This window comes from Cajanus cajan, chromosome 8 (genome assembly GCF_000230855.2).
Source record: "Cajanus cajan strain Asha chromosome 8, NIPB_CcT2T_4, whole genome shotgun sequence".
NCBI lineage: Eukaryota > Viridiplantae > Streptophyta > Magnoliopsida > Fabales > Fabaceae > Cajanus > Cajanus cajan.
Genome location: NC_138524.1, coordinates 8,059,225 through 8,080,464, shown reverse-complemented (window position 1 = coordinate 8,080,464; position 21,240 = coordinate 8,059,225). Strand labels below are relative to the sequence as shown.

At 27.8% G+C, this 21,240-nt stretch overlaps 1 protein-coding gene across 1 annotated transcript; it reads right to left on the bottom strand.

The window, feature by feature from the left end:
- Positions 1-12,658: 12,658 nt before the first annotated feature.
- DRB2 (dsRNA-binding protein 2) lies at positions 12,659-15,791 on the bottom strand. Its single transcript, XM_020359660.3, has 3 exons — positions 15,428-15,791; positions 15,100-15,319; positions 12,659-13,874 (listed from the first exon to the last, which is right to left on the bottom strand). The coding sequence occupies exons 1-3, from the start codon at positions 15,671-15,673 to the stop codon at positions 12,943-12,945; spliced, it is 1,398 nt and encodes a 465-aa protein (XP_020215249.1). The 5' UTR covers positions 15,674-15,791; the 3' UTR covers positions 12,659-12,942.
- Between the last annotated feature and the right edge of the window lie 5,449 nt (positions 15,792-21,240).

The window sequence follows — 21,240 nt, the reverse complement described above, 5'->3', positions numbered from 1 at the left end:
ACGATATATAATGTCATTCATCATCTTTGTGTATAATATTAGTGTTCATGAAAAGATTATTATTGACAAGAAAGATGTTTGAAACTTTAAACTTTAAAGCATATTCGTTGTACTAAACCAATCAACACTTTCCGTCCACAGTTGTCTTATACATTTCTTAATTATTACCTTAGCTGCAAGGATAACGGATTATGTGTTTATTCTTCATTACATTACAAATGCAAATCATGGTCAATCTTGGAACTTTGGGGTCAATTCAATCGACATATTTATGTACCAAAACTATTTTTAATCGTCACTCGGAATGAAAACAGATGAATATAAAGTTATTTGGAGATAATGGAAATGGCAGTGTGGAGATTCTTCAGGTAAGGAAAGGACAAATTCATATTACAAAATATGAGGGACCATTCTTCCACTTCAAGAATACCAATAAAATAATACACCCTAAAAATTTATAGGTTTTTCGATTTTTACACGAATGAATCAACATGGTTAACAGAAACCAGCAATGAGATCAGTTGACATGAGATTTCTGAACTTAGAGATCTCGATTTCTAGCAACATAAAAAAATTGCATATAAAAAATAACAATTTTAAGTATCTAGAAAGATTGTGTCTTTTATATGTATTAAGTTAATTACTAAAGTTTTTTTACACTAACAATCAATTATATATTTTAATTATGTCATGTCATTATAAATATATTTACTTTAAATAATGACATGGTATAATTAAAAGATATAATTAGTTTGCCAGTATAAAAAAAAACTTTACATTAACAGTATATAAATGATTAATTCATATACATTTGTATAAAAAAACATTTGTTAGTAAATATTATTAAAAAAAATAGTATCTTGAATCAAATCTAATTCCCAACCAAATTGATTATTGTACATTGTATATTATAGTTTTGTACTTATTTTTTAAATGAAGTTGGCACTATATTATAGTTATGAATAATCTTCCGGCGCCGACCACACCATCGGCGCACGTTAGTTATGATCGGTGAGATTTTGAGATTTATTTTTTAATTGATTGAATATCCACCAATAAAAGTAGGTGTGTAGGTATTATTATATATAAAAAAGGAAATAGAAAAATAATTAATGACGTGTCATTTATATGTTTAGGGTGCTTTTGGCATGCGCGAAAAGTAATGTCACGTGCTTCCCATAAATTGAATACTGAGATACAGCATATATAATTATAGGTATCGTAGATTAAGACTAGTTATTATTTGTTGTTTCCTCATTATACTCAATAATTAATCCAACTTTTCTATTATTGCATCACAAGCAACAACCACCATAACATAAAAATTTTGCCTTTCAACACTTCAAGTCCAAATTAATCTTTTGGATACAATGATTTTATATTGTGCCACCCTCATTAAATATTTGTTGCTGTCAATATGATCCTCTACATGCAGATCTACCTCATAAAACTCCCTACACTTGCAAAAATAATCAAAATAAAAATGGTGAATACTTCAATCAGTTATGTGTTTAAAAATAATAGATTAATGTATCAAATCAAAATCATGCATGTAGTTGAAATGAAAAGGTCAAAGCTTTTTTATTTAAAAAAAAGAAAATATAGAAAATGCACTAGTAATTAAAGTGAAAATCACCTCAGAATGGTGTGCACATATGTACAAGGCAATTAATTCGGTGGTGGTGAATGAATTGACACCATATAAAAACACTTTACATTAGAAACACAAAAGAACAAATATGGGTGTCAAAGGGAGGGTTTGAAAATGTACAAAATGACAGAAAGAGAGAAATTTGGAGAGTTAAATACAAAAAAGAAAATATATAGAGAGAGTCAAAGATGTTTGTTTGGATATGATAAGCTTAGATGGAAGAGCGAAGTTTGAAAAAAGAGAAGATGGATTTTTGCAATCTGCTCCATACGACTTTGCGTTAATTCCATTGGAAGCATGCCAATGGCAAAAACCCATGTGGAAAAAATAGGAAGCAAAAGGTCGAAGAAATTGACTTGCAACATGGGAAAAAGCTCTTCATGCTTCCATGGTGTTGTCGGCATTATTTGGGTGCAATGCAATCACTTCATATCAGACAACAATCCTCTCTCTGTCAAAGTGATCTAAAAGAATCGTTAATATTCAACATTAGTGCTCAAATCCCCCTTTCATCACAAACATATCAATTCATAATGTCTTTTCCATAGTTTTCCAACAACTTCCTCCTCCAATAATCACCATTTTATTCTTCTTTCTAGTTTTTTTTTCAGGAACCAATAATTCCAACCCATACTTCTAGAATATGTGTGCAAGAGTTTTTCATTTTAAGGGGAAAAACTTGCAATCCTTCTAATTTTGGATCTTTCTTTTCAAATCACGCATCTTAAACTTGGATGTACCGAAATTCCAAGGACCATTAATCATAGAATTGTGAATGGAATTAGTTTATGGTTAAGGAAATTGAAATATGTAGCATTGCAAAATTTTACTTAATTTTTTTTTTGAATATAGTACGACTGAAATTAACACTAACGAATCATATATTATTAATAAGAGTTTAAAAATATAGTAATATGTTAGAAAAGAATATTTTAGAAGGTTATGATTTATTGGGTAAGCAGATAGTTGGAAGGAAGTTTGATTTGTTGTTTTGTGAAGTTAGGGAAGAAGAGGGTGACATAAGAAGGGGTATATAATAAAATTTATTTACCCTAAATATAGATGTAGTACAATGAATGGTGTATGATGAGATATAAGAAAGTCAAATGGGAATATTTTCTTTTCTAAACTTTACAATGATGGGATTAACATCCTTCCACTTTGTCCCCCTCTCGTTCCATCTTTTATATGATTTAATTGATCTTCTTAGTGTCTTCTCAATGGGTGGAGGGTTCCCATCTCCTTTTGCCTTGAGTCATTGCTTTTCTCATAGGAAAGGAATATAAGGCCCTTTTGGGCCCCATCTCGGGTCCAATCACGTGGGCCCACCCTGTCTGGGCCGGCTCCCCATTCCTTTTAAAAAATTGGTTTGTTGCGTAAATCAATAGAATGCTGAGGTGGCCTTGCTTTGAGGGGTTGGTGTCGTTGAAGTGGAGACTTGGGCCCACACAAGTCAGCCACTTTGACACACACAAACACTCTCTCCTTTGCTTCAGTGGCACACTTATTATTGTCATTATCGTACCCTTCTCTCTCTTATTGTTTTCTCACATCATTTCACCCTCCCATGCTCTGTTCCTTTCACCATAAAGCTTTAACCCACATATGGATAAAGATGCCATTGCAGGCTCTCGGTGGTTAAGGGTGTTGCCTAAGCAAAACTGTCTACTTGGTTTTAATGGAGACTCTCCATTTCATCAACACCACTCCTTTACATCACATTATTTTATTAATATTATTCTACATATATACTCTATAATCTATATACTTCAGGCCAATCTTCATCTAACATCTTACATCTTATTTTCACTATATTAATTAGCATTCATTCTTTTTCATATTGACTACTTGATATTTTCAACAAAATTTATAAAAAAAAATTCAACATTTATGAGTAATTCAATAAGAATTTAATAAATTCCACAAAATTATTAAGAGTGTCTTAATACTATTTAAAATATTATTTTGATAATATCATTTCCTAGTTGCCAATTTTTTTTTATTAAAAAAAACTTGGTTATATGTAAGTAAAAATTAATTTCATCCACAAAAGTAATAAACATCTCATACTAGTTTTTAAAATTAAGAAAATATCAAATAAGCTTCTATACTCAATATTTATTGTCAATTTAGTTTTTTAATATATTTTAATATTATATTTTAGACACATATACACACACATATATATATATATATATATATATATATATATATTGTATTTTAAATAAACATATTATCAATTTACATTTTTAAGAATTTATTTGATATTTTCTTAATTATATGTACCAATATAATGCTTTCTAAATTGAAGAAAAAAATATAATTTAGTCGATATGAATGCTAGACAGATATGAAAAAATCTGGAAACAAACAATAATTTGTCCACTAAAAGACAAACAAATTAATTGATATTGTATAACTACCTGATTTGAGCTCCTAACCTGGCATAAAGAGCAGTATAAATAGGCCAAGGTTAAAGGAAAAAGGGACCCATTAGTCACTTCAAGAGAATGTAATCACAGATCACCGATGCTTAAAATCTCAATCAAAATTGTATGGGGTTCTTGTCTTATCCTTTTATCTCTTTTGCACCCTCAATATTTGAAAACTTGTTGGTATACTCCAATGTGGCACCGTATTGAATCTCTTGTTCCCACCAATAAAATGTTACCATTCAAGGTCCAAACAAACTGGCATGAATTGAATTTCAAGAATCGTATGTGTGATATGAGATGCCCCTAGGACACTTTTACCTACACTTTGTCCTTATCTGTTATCATGCATTTTACTATGCAAACCTTTCTTAATACTCTACTATCTGTTAGTGATTCTTATATTTTTTTTATTATAAAGTTAGACATAAATGTTGGCTCCATTTGCAAGTATAATAATTTCTTTCTACTAGTGACTTCCCATCATTTTCTATGAACTTGTTAAATATGCAAAGTGGGATAACGTCGTACATGCCACTTAACAACCTTAACTTCTTTATCTTAATGGAAACCAATCAAGTTGGAGAAAGAAAATTCCCCTGATACACATCAAAATTCCAAAGCCAGCTACTATAATTTTGATGGCCATGCAGCATTATTGCATAACAAAGCTAGTATCAAAAAAACCAAAAACACAGATATAACTTTTTGTTTTGCTTTTGGTATATCAGGAACTAATCGACCAAACTAAAAACCTCTAAAAGGAAAATAGCCAACCAAGAAATCAGAATCCATGGAAGTGGATTCCCAAAAACATGCACTCCAACTCCATAAAATGCTCACGTTTTGTCAAGATATCAACAATTTGGTTAGCTTCTGTAAACATAAACCTACGTGTTACTTCTTGCTTAATGTTGTGTTGCTTATAGTTTTGATGAATATTGAGTTTAGATTCTTCCTATACCCCATTTAAGAGAGTCCAAAGATAAAGAAAGTGAGGAATAAAATAGTTCTAATTTGGTAGATAGGAACCAAAAAAATGGAATATGATGCAGAATAATAATAACAAATTTGACAGATAAAAAAGAAAGAAGGCCTCGTGGCAATAAATGAATGAGAATAAGCAGTTATACATTTTGGGAATCTCTGAACTCAATTATGGCACATACTTGCAGTTTGTGATTGTAATGTTTATAGAAACGAGGACCGGAGTCATAATAATGATCAAGTTGGGAAGAATCATGGTCAGCTAAAAAATTCTGTTCAATTCAAACAAGCATTAAACCAAGACCAACTACCACCCCATGACTCATTCTGCACTTCCATTTAAGGCTGGGACACAGAAAGGTTTCAGATGATTAATCTAAGGTTCTGTTTGGTTAATTTTGGAAGCATGAGTTAAGTTAATAACCCCTTTTCTCTTGTCATTTATCTCAGATTTTGCATTATTTGCAAAGTGAAAAATTTTATGTCTCATTGAACAGTGGCTCATGAGGACTACACAGGAAGGTGTTGTAAATCAAGCACAGAATGAAAATGACTTGACAGGTTAGGAAGGCATTTCATGCGGATTAATGTGATTTCACATTTGAACTACTCCAAACAGTGCTTCTTTCGACCCGTTGAGTACAACGTGGCGAAGATAAATTAATTAGAAAAAACAAATAGGGATGAATTTTCTCCACATAAGGCAGGGTGGATCAGTATTCAATGCCAAGGAAGGTCTATGGTACTAATAGTAATAAGTAATAATAACATCAGTGATCTTCCATCTTGAGGTAGATAATCTTATCTTATGCCTCTCCAATATCAATAATAAGAGCGCATTTGTCTCACGGATTGAAATACTATTTGAATAGAAATGTATAATTTTTATATTTATCTTAAGTTTTAAAAGTATATTTTGGAGTATTGTTTATTCTTGAAAAAATAGTTATCTTACATTTTAAATCATTTCAATTTTCATGATAAGAGGTGCCAAAGTTATATTTCATCAGAATATGATTTTCGAAAATTTAATATCTTTATGTAAAACAAACACCCTCTAAATATTTAATTTTCATAAACAAAATGTGTACAGTCTTATATAACTTTTAAGATATTATAAATAAAAGTATTGTATATGATACATTAATATTCATATATTAAATACAAATTTCTATCTAAGTATTTTTGAAAACTTATATTCGATGGAAGAGTTTTTATAATTTTTTTTTAATCTTTTTTATCTTATTCAATTTTTATTTATATAATTATTTATAAATTAAATTTAAATATTTTCAAAATAAAAAAAAATATTTATTTTGTTACAATATAAATTATTTATTATAAATATAAATATAATTTATATGTTTAAAAACATCTATTTATATAAATTTTAATTATGGTATATATATAATTTATTATAAATTTTAATTACATATAATAAATATTTAATCCATTCATTACATATATTAAAATACTAGTTATAATTAAATGGTATTAAAAAATACAAAAGTCGATATATTCTACCACCATTACATATAGATAATAGTATTAATATTAAAATGTAGCTTAAAAATATGGTAAATTAAAAACCAAAAGTAAAAAAGATATAATACTATGTAATTTTATAGTCTTGGGAATTTTATCTTTTAATTTATATAATTTAAAATATTTTTAATTTCTATATACATTTTTATTTTTATTTTTACTTTTGTTGTCTATTGTTATAATAGTTAAAAATAAAGTTTATAAAACTATAAGGATTAAAAGAAAAAAATGAAATCAATACAGACTAAAAGTTGTTTTTATATTATAAGATTAAAAGGTAAAAATTTCATAAAATTATAATTAAAGATCAAATAAATATTTAAACCATAATTTTAAATTTTGACTAGACCGGTTGATTCAATTAGTGTCTCGTTTTTAAACTCAAAATAATCAAAGTGTTTCAAAATTGATGCATACAGATCAAATCGATCTAAAACAAATGTAGAAATCTAGTGGAACCAGTACTATTTTTTTTTTAAATATATATTTAATTTATAAGATTATTTAAATCACTTTTATGATAAATAAAAATATATTTAACAAAAATTACTTATAGGAAGAAATCATTTTATCTATCATTTTTAACAATTTCCTTATGATGACATAACTTATTCATTTATATTGATTTATAATTTTAATATCTTTATATTTTACAATTTTATATTATATTAATTTGACTATAATTTTTCTATTGTAAATATAAAATTCTAATAATTAATATACATTACTATATTTCATTAAAATTTAAAATTAAATATTATGTTTATATTTTTACATGCATTTTAAATGTTAAAAACCTATAAAATAATATTTTATTTTTAGTGAAAATTATGATATTATATTTATATAATATTAAATTATGTATTATTTAATTATAATTATTATTTTATTAAGTTTGATTCGATTATGGTTGAAACATTAAATCATGAACTAAATGTCTTGACAAAATCGATATTAAAAATATTGATTTGAAAAAAATATTTTTTTTATAAATATGACATTTAATATTATTAATAAATCCATCCTATAAATTTTAATAAAAATAATTTAAGTATTTTTTAAGATAATAATAATAATTTAATATTATTATTATTATTATTATTATTAAAGGAATATCTTTTATGGTGTATATAAATTTAGGATTAATTTACTCTTATAATTATTTTTAAGTTATTTTTTGTTTTATTTATTTATTCTCACTCCTTACTTTATCATTACATTTATCAATTCTTGATTTTTCATCTTCTAAATAATTATTCATTGTTTTATTTTCTTTTAAATAGATAAACGAAATGTCTTTTTTTCTCCTGTAATAATAGTAGTATAACTTAAAATTAAGAGACATTAAAATCAAACTAAATTTATTTTAAATAATTATATATATATATATATATATATATATATGAGGAGGGATTATTTTGCTCTAATAGTAAGTCTACCTAAACTTACTCTGTTCAATAACTCATGTTTTACATCAAATTTCAATAATCCAACTGTTTAATTTAAAGTTCTTAATGCATAGATCAAATTTGCAAATTTTTATAAAATTTAAAAATATTTGATACTTCATTTCATTAATTCAAATTGACGGATAATCATAAAATCATTTTAAACATAGATTCGAATTAATGAAATGAAGTATCAAATGATTTTCAAATTTTATAAAAATTTGCAAGTTTAATCTATGCATTAAGAATTTAAATTGAACGGTTGGATCGTTAAAATTTGATGTAAAACATTAGTTATTGAGCGGAGTAAATCTATATAGACTTACTCCTGGAGTAAAAGGATCTCTCCTCTATATATATATATGTCTCTATATATATATATATATATATATATATATATATATATATATATGTCTGTGTGCGCACCTGTTTTCTTATTTTTTTATTTATATATTTTTGTTATTATTTCTCACTTCTTCTATTTCAAAATGCGATTTTTTTTCTTCTATTTTTTATTTATTACTATTTCTATCTTCTTCCATCCCAAATTGTGAAATATATAGTAAAATGTATATTATTATGTTTTTGAATAATTTCAACGTGAAAAAACCTATCTAACTATTAGGTTTTGAATTGAACTACCGGTCAAGCTGATGTCACGACCCTCACACGAAGTAACTTTTGAAGTCATGTGATGGAAAAAGGAAAACTAATAGTCAAATCTAAAATATAAAAAAATGATAGACATTATTAGGAGATTAGAGAGAAAATAGTACGTAAATCACTATCTCACACATGCCTATGATATATTTATTAAATCTTCATATGTTCATTGACTTATTTGTTTATTTTTACAAATAGGACTTTTAGCTTATTTGGGCTACTAAGATTATTGATTTATTTATAAACCTTAATAAACAATTATTTAGATTTGGTCAAACTTTAAAACGCATTAAGTTTAGAAAAAGAGTCGTTACCAGTAAATGGGTCAAAATATGTTTTGCAATTAAAATTTTGGTCAAGTTTAACCGTAAAAAAGGAATACAAATTAAAATAATTAAAAATTCATAATAAATAAAAATTTTGGGCGTATAAATTATATTTAAATTTATGCTAAATAATTTAAATTATTTTTAAGTATTTGATAATTTCTTATAAAATATTAAAATTAAATTTTAATAAAAATTAAAAAGACAAATTAAAAAATATGAACAATAGAATAAATTAAAAATATGATAATGATAACAACGCCTAAAAACTTTAAAGTTTAAGAAAAACCCTGAAAACAATGCAAAAAAATTTAATTGTTCGTATTTAATCATCTTAGTCACTCAGTTGTTCGAATTAAAATCCTCGTCTCAAAGTCCAAAAATATAGCATAGGTATGACATAGTATAAAAATGTGAAAAAGAAACTTAAATAAAAATAAAATGTATAAGATGCAACTAGGGTCGATAAAAGCGTAAGGTGAACAAAATTCTTGTTTTAGGTTCCTTCAAAAAAAAAACAACTACATTGTGGTTTATATAATTTTGTTTAATGTCTATAATTTAAAAGTCATTTTTGTTTTGGTATTTTTAAAAGTTCATTCTAAAAAGTTTATCTTTATAAAATATATAAATATAATTATTTTTTGAAGATTTATCTCTAAAATATTTTTGTTTTTATCAAAAGATATTATTATTAATTTTTTAAAAATTTTACTCTAAGATTTGTTTAGGCTTAATAATATATTGGGTCAATTCTAATGATTGATGCAACAAGAGTCATTTTTGTTTTTTTTTTTTAATGTTTTCATGATTATTTTATTTTAATTTAATTATTATATAATAGTGTGTTAAATTGAACAAATCAATGATGGATAGCATCTCAATTGTATTTTGAGAAAAATTTTGTTTCCTCTAAAACTGAGGATTTGAAAGAATTTTCATCACATTAAAAAATTCAAAAGTTAAATATATATAAATATTTTATTGTGTATCAATTAGTAAGAAAAAGAGACATTTTATGTCACTATGTATTTATTTTTTAGGGAATTTTGAGAGAAAATAATTCTTAAAATGCTATAGTGTCTAATAAGAAAGTAAAAACTAAAAAAGTGATCGTGAAAATTTATTACTTTTATAATAAGTATAAATTCATAGAAAATTTTAGTTATTTCTTTCACAAAAAAAAAAAAAAACAAAACAACTCGTTTAATATATTTCAAAGCATTTGATTTATTTATTTTACTACACAATCTTTGTATACTATTTTTGACATTCTATATGGGCATATCTTATATTCCACTAAGTATGATTTAATAAAAATTCTATTTTTCTCCTAAAAAAATGTCATAAAAAGTAATTACATATTAAATAATCAAAAGAAGATGCTTGATAACACTCAATAAAATTATAAAAGAGCCAAAATGAATGAAAAAGACAGAAAAGATATTATTATTAATTTTTTAAAAATTTTACTCTAAGATTTGTTTAGGCTTAACAATATATTGGATCAATTCTAATGATAGATGCAACAAGAGTTATTTTTATTCTTGTTTTAATGTTTTCAAGAATTTTTTATTTTAATTTAATTATTATATAATAGTATGTTAAACTGAACAAATCAATGATGGATAACATTTCAATTATATTTTGAGAAAAATGTTGTTTCCTCAAAAACGGAGGATTTGAAAGAATTTTCATCACATTAAAAAATTCAAAAGTTAAATATAAATAAATATTTTATTGTGTATCAATAAGTAAGAAAAAGAGACATTTTATGTCACTATATATTTATTTTTGACGGAATTTTGAAAAAAAATTATTAAAATGTAATAGTATCTAACTATTCAATTGAATAGCTTGACATAAATATATATTATTATATGAGTTAATCACTTATAGTTAGTGTAAAGTTTTTTTACACTGACAATCAATTATATCTTTTAATTGTGTCATGTCACTGTTAAAAGTAAATATATTTATAGTGACATGATACAATTAAAAGATATAATTGGTTGTCAATGTAAAAAAACTTTATACCGACAATGTATAGGTGATTAACTCTTATTATATTTATGATTTATCATCAACCAATCAAAAACCACTGAACTGCATTTTTTTGGTAAAAATTTTAAAAGTTTGAACTTGGTGGAAAATCTGATTATGCTCCAATGTTTTACCAAGCACAGTGACTTAAAAGTAAGAAAAAGAGGCATTTTATGTCACTATATATTTATTTTTGACAGAATTTTGATTTTTTTTATATTAAAATGTAATAGTATCTAATAAAAAGGTGAAAACTAGAAGAGTGATCGTGAAAATTTATTACTTTTATAATAAGTATAAATTCATAAATTTTTTTGGTTATTTATTTAAAAAAAAAAAAAAACAACTCATTTAGGTATATTTCAAAGCATTTGATTTATTTTACTACACAATCTTTGTATACTATTTTTGATATTCTATATGGACATGTCTTATATTCCACTAAGTATGATTTAATAAAAATTCTATTTTTCTCTTAAAAAAATGTCATAAAAAGTATTTACATATTAAATAATCAAATGAAGATGCTTGATACCACTCAATAAAATTATAAAAGAGTCAAAATGAATGACAAAGACAGAAAAGATAAAAATAAAATAAAAATACCAGAGTCTAAAAGTTGGAAAATAATAGATCAAGTGATTGGGTTTATTCAAGTTGAAAAATAATAAAGTAGAAATCAATCATGTTATAATTAATTTGATTTAAACTTGAAATAATAAATAAATTAATCGAACCAATCTAAACTAATTTAGCAAGTTTTCATTGGCAACTCAATCCATAAATATCCCTAATATTGATTGAATGAAATATTTGGGTGAAAGACTTGATTTATCAATTGAAAAGTTATGGACATAAAATGAGAGTAGTTAAAATTAGGGGATACACTTAAAAACTGGTAATGAAGATATGATATAATTAAGCCACATACATATGCACCCATATTTCTTTTTAGGACACACTTACACTCATATAAGAGACAAATTTTGAAAGCATTTTTTATTTTAAAAATGTAAAACAGTAAATCTAAATTGTATAATTGCCATATAATCAAAATTAAAAGTTGGAAATAACAGACTATTTGGTAGAATAATTTATATTTACTTTTTAACCTTACCTATTATTATTCATTTCTTTAAACAAATGATCATTCTTGTTTAGTGCATAGTGACATACCCAAGTCGTGCTTAAGTTGCGTCAAATTTTCTGTATAAACTAACTATTCAATTGAATAGCTTGACATAAATCTATTATTATATTTATGATTTATCATCAACCAATCAAAAAACACTGAACTGCATTTTTTTGGTAAATTTTTAAAAGTTTGAACTTGGTGGAAAATCTGATTATGCTCCAATGTTTTACCAAGCACAGTGACTTAAAAGTATATAGATTGGTTGCGTCTAACCCATTTCATCACTGAGGCTTAATAGCACTGAATGAAACTTCTTCGTAAACGAACAAACCGGCAAGGGGGCGGTGTCCATCTTTTCATTTCGACAAAACAAACAAATAACAAATGGTGACCCAAAAAACAACCAGAGATCCAATTGCCTGCTGAAATAAAGGGAATGGAAGATGAATATGTATAATACCATAAATATATAACTAACATATATAAAATTAAAAAAAAAAAGGCAAATTATATGGTAAACCGCTCTTCAATTTCACAGATATTTGGACTGTTGATGCTGCTAACCCGCACCAACTGTCTCATTTTAACAGGGCAAAAGGAAGGGATGATATTACATCACTCATTATAACATGAGAAGCAAACTCCACATCATCATAAAACCATGACCACATTTCCATGGATTCAGATATCAGACCTCTACTCAAAATAAACATCAAATTTTCAGCTGCTCCATGCTCGGCACCATCTCAGATTCAGGTGAAATAGTCCCAGTCTTGGTTTCTGTCTCCGGAGTTTGGGCTGGCAATTTGTCTTCCAGGCTAGGGGCACTAATTGTTGGTGGATCGTCTTTTGGGGAGCGAACAGGTTCGTCCGTTCTAACCGGTGGAGCAGCAAACACTGGTACGTCTTTTAGGATGGGAACAGCTTCATCTTTTCTAACCTGTGGAGCAGCAAATACTGGAACGTCTTTTAGGACGGGAACAGGTTCATCTTTTCTAATGGGCGGAGCAGCAAATACTGGAGCGTCTTTTATAATGGGAATAGGTTCATCTTTTCTAACTGGTGGAGCAGCAAATACTGGAACAGCTTGCCGGATAGTGACTGGAGGAGCAACTCGTACAGAAGGAGCTCGTAGTACTTGATGGGACACTGCAGCTGCAGTGGCTGCTGCTGGTGGTGGTGGTGGGGAGAATACAGGTATTGCAGTCCGAATCGTTACCGGTGGTGCCATCCCATGGCAAGGTGGTCTCATTTGTCTAATGGGAACATAAGGAGCTGCTCCGGCAGCAGGGAACTTGGGGCGACGAATTCCTCGGCTATCTGGTGTAGCAGAAAGTTGCGGCATTGCAGAATTGTCACTCACAGCTGGTGCTGGAGATGCTGCAACTAGATGCCTGTTACGAGGAGCTGCCTTTTGGCAAATTAAGGGAAGAATCTTTGATGTGGCGGCAGGTGGAGGCTGAGGACTGGTTGGCCTGGGATTCTGAATCTGAAACATCTTTGGAAATGGAATTGGAGCATTTGGATTTGACATTGAAATCTTTTCCTTCAGTCGGTAGTTCAGTAAGGCCCGTGCTATAGTGATTTGTTCTAGTTCGTCATTGTTCTCTGGCTCAGTTGAAGACTTGGCAGTTTCTTTTGCCACTGCCAAGAAAGAAAACATTAGTTAATTCATAGTTGATCATTTTTATACATACTTAAGACCATAGTTGCCAATCATGGATAACATAGAACGTAGCAGTCAATCCCAGACACTTGAAAATGACCAGTATACTTGAACATTATGGATACAAGATAAATAACTTATATAGTACATGTATATGAATACTCAACAACAAAAAACTACCAAAATTGAAGACATATTTGTAATTAATTAGTGGAAGTTCTTGCTAGGTGCACAATCACACACACCCTAAAACACAATAAACAAGTCATGATCAAATGCAGCAACGCAGGAAGTAGGCGTTGGTGGAACTAGAACAGTGTGGGGATCTACAATTGTGTAACAAGTTTGATTGTTGGCCTGTCTAGGCACCCAAATGAAGAAAAAAAAAATACTCAATTAAGTAACAAGTATAATCAACTAGAAAATAAATGGTTAAATACTATATCTAGAAAGTTGTGGGAAACAATGGTGAGTGGTGACAGGGCAAAGACCTGATAACAAAAGGGCAGGTTTGATTGGAAAATGATTGAGTTTCTGGAATATAGTTGCAAAACCAACAGAGAGAAAACTGAAGTGTTAATAGGTGGGGCCTTTTTTATAGATTTCATGCATTTTTGGTTCAGCTTAATTTGGAAATCTAATCACAGATTTTGATCAACTTGCAGAGAGAATTTTTGAAAATAGGCTATTATCTCCCATATTTAAGCTGAACCAAACGTGGGAGAAGGCCGTAATATCAACTACACTCTGCCTAATGTACAAGCACAAAGTGATAGAAAGACAGAAGAGAACAATTGTAAGCAGCCATGGGAGTCCCTGCCCTGCATTGGCACTATAGCAGGGCGATTTGCTTCTATTAAGTAGTTCACTAAAAAGTTAAAACTCAATTGGACAAAAAGAAATCGGCAAAAGGAAGATTATAGCGTCACATATGCAGGTAAAACTATGTGGCACATAACACTAGGTCATCTGAAAGAAAGTCACACGGAAAAAGGATCTATAAATGCATTGAACATGATCTTGGCCTTTACCCCGGATAAGCGGGCACTACAGGCGAATTTTCGGAAGAAACAGGGAATCGACAGTGATCTAGTTTCAGTTTGTGGTATTTTGAAGCCTTATTGACAAGACAAACTGAAGCAAAGCTGGATATCCCTTTACATGAAATAAAAGCATGGAGAGAAAAGGCAGGGAGGCACTTACATTGCTTCAAAGAAGACCAAGCCGCCATGGCAGCATTTTTCTCTGCTTGTTTCTTATTCTTGGCAGGTTCACCAGTAAACATGATTCCAGCCAACTCTACCGTCCCAGTAAAAACAGGAAGATGTCCTAAGCCTGACCTGAATGTAAAGTAGTGCGGCAACGGAGCCCCCACCCTCTGAGCAATTTCCTGCAAGAGGTTCTTGTAAACCCCCGTTTCATCCTGAAAATTTGCACACAAGAACCCAACGTCAGCAATAATAGAATTAGCAGGAATGAATAGACAGTAACGTGAAGAGAGAGAGAGAAAGAAATGTGAGGATCTGCTTACGAGGATCCTGGCGGCGAGGGAGTGAGAGGGGGCGCGGTGGGAGAGGGAATTGAGGGCGACCTCGGCGGCGGAGTGCTCGGCCTGGCGGAGAGTGGAGCAGTAGTGGGGGCTCTCGAAGATCTCGCCGTTGAAGTTGACGGTGGCCTTGAAGCGGGGGGCGTGATCGGGGCCTTCCCGAATGCAGGTGTAGGAAGGGAGGTTGAAGCAGCTTCGCTGGGCCAGCTCCTGAAGCTGGTTCTTGTACATTTTCCGATGGAAGACAGCGTTAGGGTTTTGTTTTGAGTTGCAGAGGCAGAAGCGAGGGAGAAGAAGAGAGAGAAAAGAAAAGAAAGATAGAAATTGGAACTACAAGTACTTTTATTTTCTCATTATTATTATTATTATTATATTCAAATTTCAAGACCCTTATTTATTGCTATTTGCTATGCTGCTGCCAGTCAACTCAAACGCATCCATCATCCTTAAATCTTAATTACTAATTCTTGCGCCTCGTAAGTTGATTAATTATTAATCATGCCTGCTTTCACCCTTAATCAAACGCATGCGTTTCACCCTTTTTTTAATATCTGTTGCCATATACGATTATAAATATGTTTTTTTGTATTGCAAAATTAAAGTTTTAGAGTACCATTTTTCGTACAAAATACTACTTTTTATGGTTTTAATGAAACGGGTGGAAGCTAATTATGTCTGCATTAATAAATAAAACCTATCTATCATTCTCTAACCTAATTGCATTCAACATTTCAACCTAGTTCAGAATTTGTAGATTCAATCAATTTAGACCATTTTTTTTTATTGTAATTTATTGCAGCATTGTTTATTATTACTACTACGTACTACTAGTGTATTTATTTGACCATTTTCAGACTGCACTCTAATTAAAGTTTGTCACGCTGAAATATGAACCCAATTATATTAAAATCACAATTGAAGCGTGTTTCCCTTTTCTCTCTCTCCTAGTAAAAGCTTCAGTGTGCTGTCAAATTAGATGCAAGAATTTAAGTTTTTCACAGTTTCACATTTGTCTTCTTTATTTATTTCAATCAACCATTATTTATAACGTTGAAATGTTTGCCATTATCTCCTTTAACACTTTTTTCTTTAATACGGTTTTTTTATTATTAAATCAATTTTATTAAAAAATTGAAGATTCATTTTAGTAATATATATTTATATTTAATATAAAATTTATTAACATATATTTATGTACATTATAAAAGTAAATATCTAATTTTTATTAGAGAATAATATTAATTGTTTCTAAAAAATGGTGTCTAATATTTGTCATTTTTTTAGTCTTGCAACTTCATTATTGTATAAAGTTTCTCTCCTGGATTACGATAAGACTTGTTAAAAACTATGTTTTTCAACAAATAATAAAAAAAATGTTGAAGATAGTATTGCTAACATTTCTCATGTGTAATATCCTCTTTATTTCTTAAGTATGGTTCACTAATAATTAATTTGTGTTTACGGAGTGTAACCATTAAGGGAATAATATTTAACTAGCAAAAAATAGATCATAAGAATGCGAATTAATCCATGATTGTCAACTTTAAAACATCATGCATATAATATTTATGAAACAAAAAATATTTTATAAAAATTAATTAACACATACTCCCTCTGAACTAATGTATAAGTAAATATACCTAAATTTACACATATTAAAAATTTTAGTTAAAATTATTTAATTTGATTGATTTCATATAAAAACTAAAATTTACTTCCTAACGTACCCTTAATAATATTTATTGGAAATAGTAATTAAATTTGATATAAGGAATATTTTTGAAATGATAACATTAAATAGGATCAAGTTAGTTAAAATTTATTTATTTTAAAGTTTAAAATTTTTAGATACTTTTTTTTTTTTATATATGGGTTCAGAAGGAATATTATTAAAAAAAACTCTTTGAAATTTTTTTGAACATTCAACAAAACTTTTCTATTAAGTAAGTAGTTGGGAGGTTAATCTTCAAGTACATGTATATAAAAAATATTTGCTAGAAAATGTTGATGTTTTAAATAGATCCCAAAATTAAGGTCTATTTAAGGATGTGTATAGAACCCTAAACCTTAAACCTTAAATCATAGTTTTAATTAAAAATCGGACCGGTCATTGAACCGGTTAGGGTACTGAGTTAGTGGGTCAAAGGTTGAATCGGTGGGTCACTAATTGAACTGCATGACTCGGTTTTTTATTAATTTAAAAAAAAATATTCATGTTAAATATATTTTATACTTATAAATTTTAATAAATTCATATCCTATTTTAAATTTCAATTTTCATCTTATTTAAAATTATCTATATTTTTATTTTGTATAAAAAAATTACATGTTAAACTGTATACTAATACAAATTAAAAATATAAATAATATGTATATATATAATATGTTTGCAATTGATATCACAAAATAAATATGTAATATCTACATAGATATTATATTATTAAATATATAATTTAAAATTAATAATATGTTATAAAAGTTATTTAAGTTGCATATACATTAGAACAAGTAGTCATTGTTATGTTTAATAAGACTATTTGTTCTACCATTAAAAGATTTAATTCTCATTGTTATTTTTGTGGTTTGTGATCCCTTAAAAAAAAAAATTTATGGTTGAACCGGTTTGACCCACCGGTTCACTGGTCGGACCGGAAAATTGACCGATTCAATCCTGTTTGAAACAGGTCAAATGCATAACCGATCCAACTTAAGATTCAGACCGGCTGGACCACTGGTTCCCAATTTAACCAGTCTGACCGGTCAGTTCGATCCGATTTTTAAAACACTACCTTAAACTACTATAAATAAAGTTATCTCTTATGAATATTAAATATAGTTATATTCTCAAAACTAACATTTCAAATATCTGTTTAAGCATATATAATTTTGTATAAGCTAATCTATCTATCTATATATATATATATATATATATATATATATATATATATATATAAAGTTTATATTAGAATAAGATACAACACTATATAAGATTAGAGTCAATCATCAAATTTTAAATTTTTTTAGTAGAATTTCAATGTAAGTTCACATGAAGGATATAAAACACAATTTGATATAATGTTAATTTTTTAAAACATATGTATGACCTTTTAATTATACTACATCTTTTAATATTTATAATAAAGATAATTTAGGAAAAATTTTATAAAAATAACAAAACTTAATATAAATAACCAACTTTTTAATATGCATAAAATTAATTATTTATATTGATAATAAAAAAATAAAGAGAGTATGTACTAAAAAAGAAGAATATTTGGATAGAAATAGAAACATAGGTGATGGGTCCATAAAGGAAGGTGATGATTGTAAAACAGTAAGAGAGGCACTTACTTTATTCATAATGGTGAAAATAATGGAAGAGGCACTGAAGGTGAAGGACACGTGATCTGAATTAGTGAGATAATTATGGCATGTTTTATTTTTTTTCTTGAGTATGAATGCGTGGTGGTGTCCACACAAAGAAGAAGACCATTTATTTTATTTTATTTTTATTTTTATTTTATTAAAAGCACTAGGGTTCATTATCTTGGTGGAGTTAAGTGGGGAACACAACTTTTCTAATCTCCGAAATTGGTGAATAGTGGTTTTGACAAATTGGATCCACAACACAATGAAGATGGAAAACGTAAATGATGAAAGAGGCTTGGGACGAAAAAGTTTCTTCTTATTTATTATATTTTTCCCCACCCAACTAAATTTAACACACCTTATCATCATTGACATCCATGCATTTAATGGGGCATCATATTTTGGTACACATGCCATTCCATGGAACACACCACATACCACATTCATTACAATTACATCCAACACTACTGTATTTTTCAAGCAACAAAAGTACCACTACTTTCAATCAGATTCAAATACACATAATGTTTATCAAAATTCCTTAATTTTATCCTTTTTAAATTTTCATTACAAGACATTTCGAGAAAAAATAGATTACAAGTTGGAAAAAAGTATCTTGCTAATCATAACAATTAATACTTTTCAAAAGCTAATTCATATTTCAAATGGATATATTAAAACATTCCAAACACTTTTACTTTATATTTTTTTAATCTTTATTATTATAAGACACAACTTAAGATAAAATAGTGATATTTTTATAAGATGTTTTTATCATTTTTATCAAATATTAGTTTTATCATAAGTTTTGATATAGAATAATATGAATAAGAAAGTTAAAATTAAAATATATCATAATATTATTCTATAAATTCAATAAAAATAATTAATATAATTATTTATATTTATTTGTGTGATTTAATTAAAAATATTTTATAATAAATATCTAAAGGTATATCAAACTCCTGATTATCTTTTAAAAAAAACTTATATCCGTTTAAAAGCAAAGTTTTTTCTTTCTATATCATAATAATAACATAAAAGTAGAGACAAAGAAAGACAAGGAAAAAATAGATAAAGTAATTAAATAATAGTGAATTGATTTAGTTTAGCCACTTGTATCCTTCTGTTGGCCACATGACAAGTACAATTCTTGTCCTCTTTCAGTTTAGATGCTTAACAATACTGTATGTTATTTATTTACTTTTCTTTTTTTTTTTTTCTCTTTCTCATTACCACCATAATGCTTTGAAATTATCTTCAGTTTTAGATTTTGATAACATTAATATTAAAAATTATTTCAAAATAATTAATTCCAAATAAATAAAATTTTAGATTATTTTTTAAAAGTGAGTTTAAAAATTATTTAATTCATATCATAGATCAATGCACATTATTATTTTTATTTAATCACTATTCTCAAATTTGAATATCAAACTCTCAAAATTATCTATCAAGTTCAAATAAAATTATATCTAGTAACGTATTTATGGATATAATTTACATCATATCAAGATCACAAAACAAGATGAAGTAAAAATAAATAAATAAATAAATAAACAAAACTAAAATGTAAAATACAAAATAGATAAGAAAATAAAATTATCTTTATTCAAATTCATGTAGAAATATTTCCTCATATCACTTATGTAATTTAGGTTGCCTTGATGAAAAAAAAAAGAGTCTCATAAATATCAAAGTTCAATTCATCAATCTCATCTGACATTTCCATTATTTCTCGAAGAACTACATACCACTTTTATTAGACGAATCAACAACGCAGAAGTTTAATACATTCATTAGTCCCTAAACTTTAAATAGGTTGCTAAAATTTTAATTTTCGCAATAGAATCTGTTCTTACCGGGAATTGAGGTAGAGTTGATCCGCTGGGTAAGATTAGTGAGTCTCCTTCGCTGGTACGCTTGCTGCTCCAAGATGGAGGTAGTACCTGCAAAAGAGACTCCGATGTTAAAGTTAGTATTTGTGGGTGTATGAGTCTCGTATAAGTAATGCACGTACCTTTGTGTGTATTAGGGTTTTGTTGGACCTTAGGCTCGAGATCAGTTTATGACCTAATTGGATAGCGAGTCGATGTCGCCTAGCACGTGTCCGAGGTCACTCCGTGCTACCAAGCTCGAGCTCGGCATAGCGGTACGGATAGTACAGAATCTTTAATCATTTCAAATTTTTGTAATAGGACACCTAAGATTAATGGCCCTTTTACAAATTTTTGACATACGCTCATGTATCTAATTTCAAAAATTGAAAATGCATCAAGCACAAAAGCTTACAAATAAAAGATGATGAATATCATTAGAATTATGTCGATCCATTATATAATATACTAATAGTAAATAAAATAATGTTACATCATTAATGAAATAAATACATTTTATATTAAGGATTAAATATTAATTATAAATTAAAC

Excerpts from the sequence above, each read along its gene's own strand:
- DRB2 (XM_020359660.3), bottom strand. The coding sequence starts at position 15,673 with ATGTACAAGAACCAGCTTCAGGAGCTGGCCCAGCGAAGCTGCTTCAAC. Across the intron at positions 15,320-15,427 it reads CCCTCGCCGCCAGGATCCTC|GATGAAACGGGGGTTTACAA; the intron begins GTAAGCAGATCC and ends GCAAATTTTCAG. Across the intron at positions 13,875-15,099 it reads TTGGTCTTCTTTGAAGCAAT|TGGCAAAAGAAACTGCCAAG; the intron begins GTAAGTGCCTCC and ends CTTTCTTGGCAG.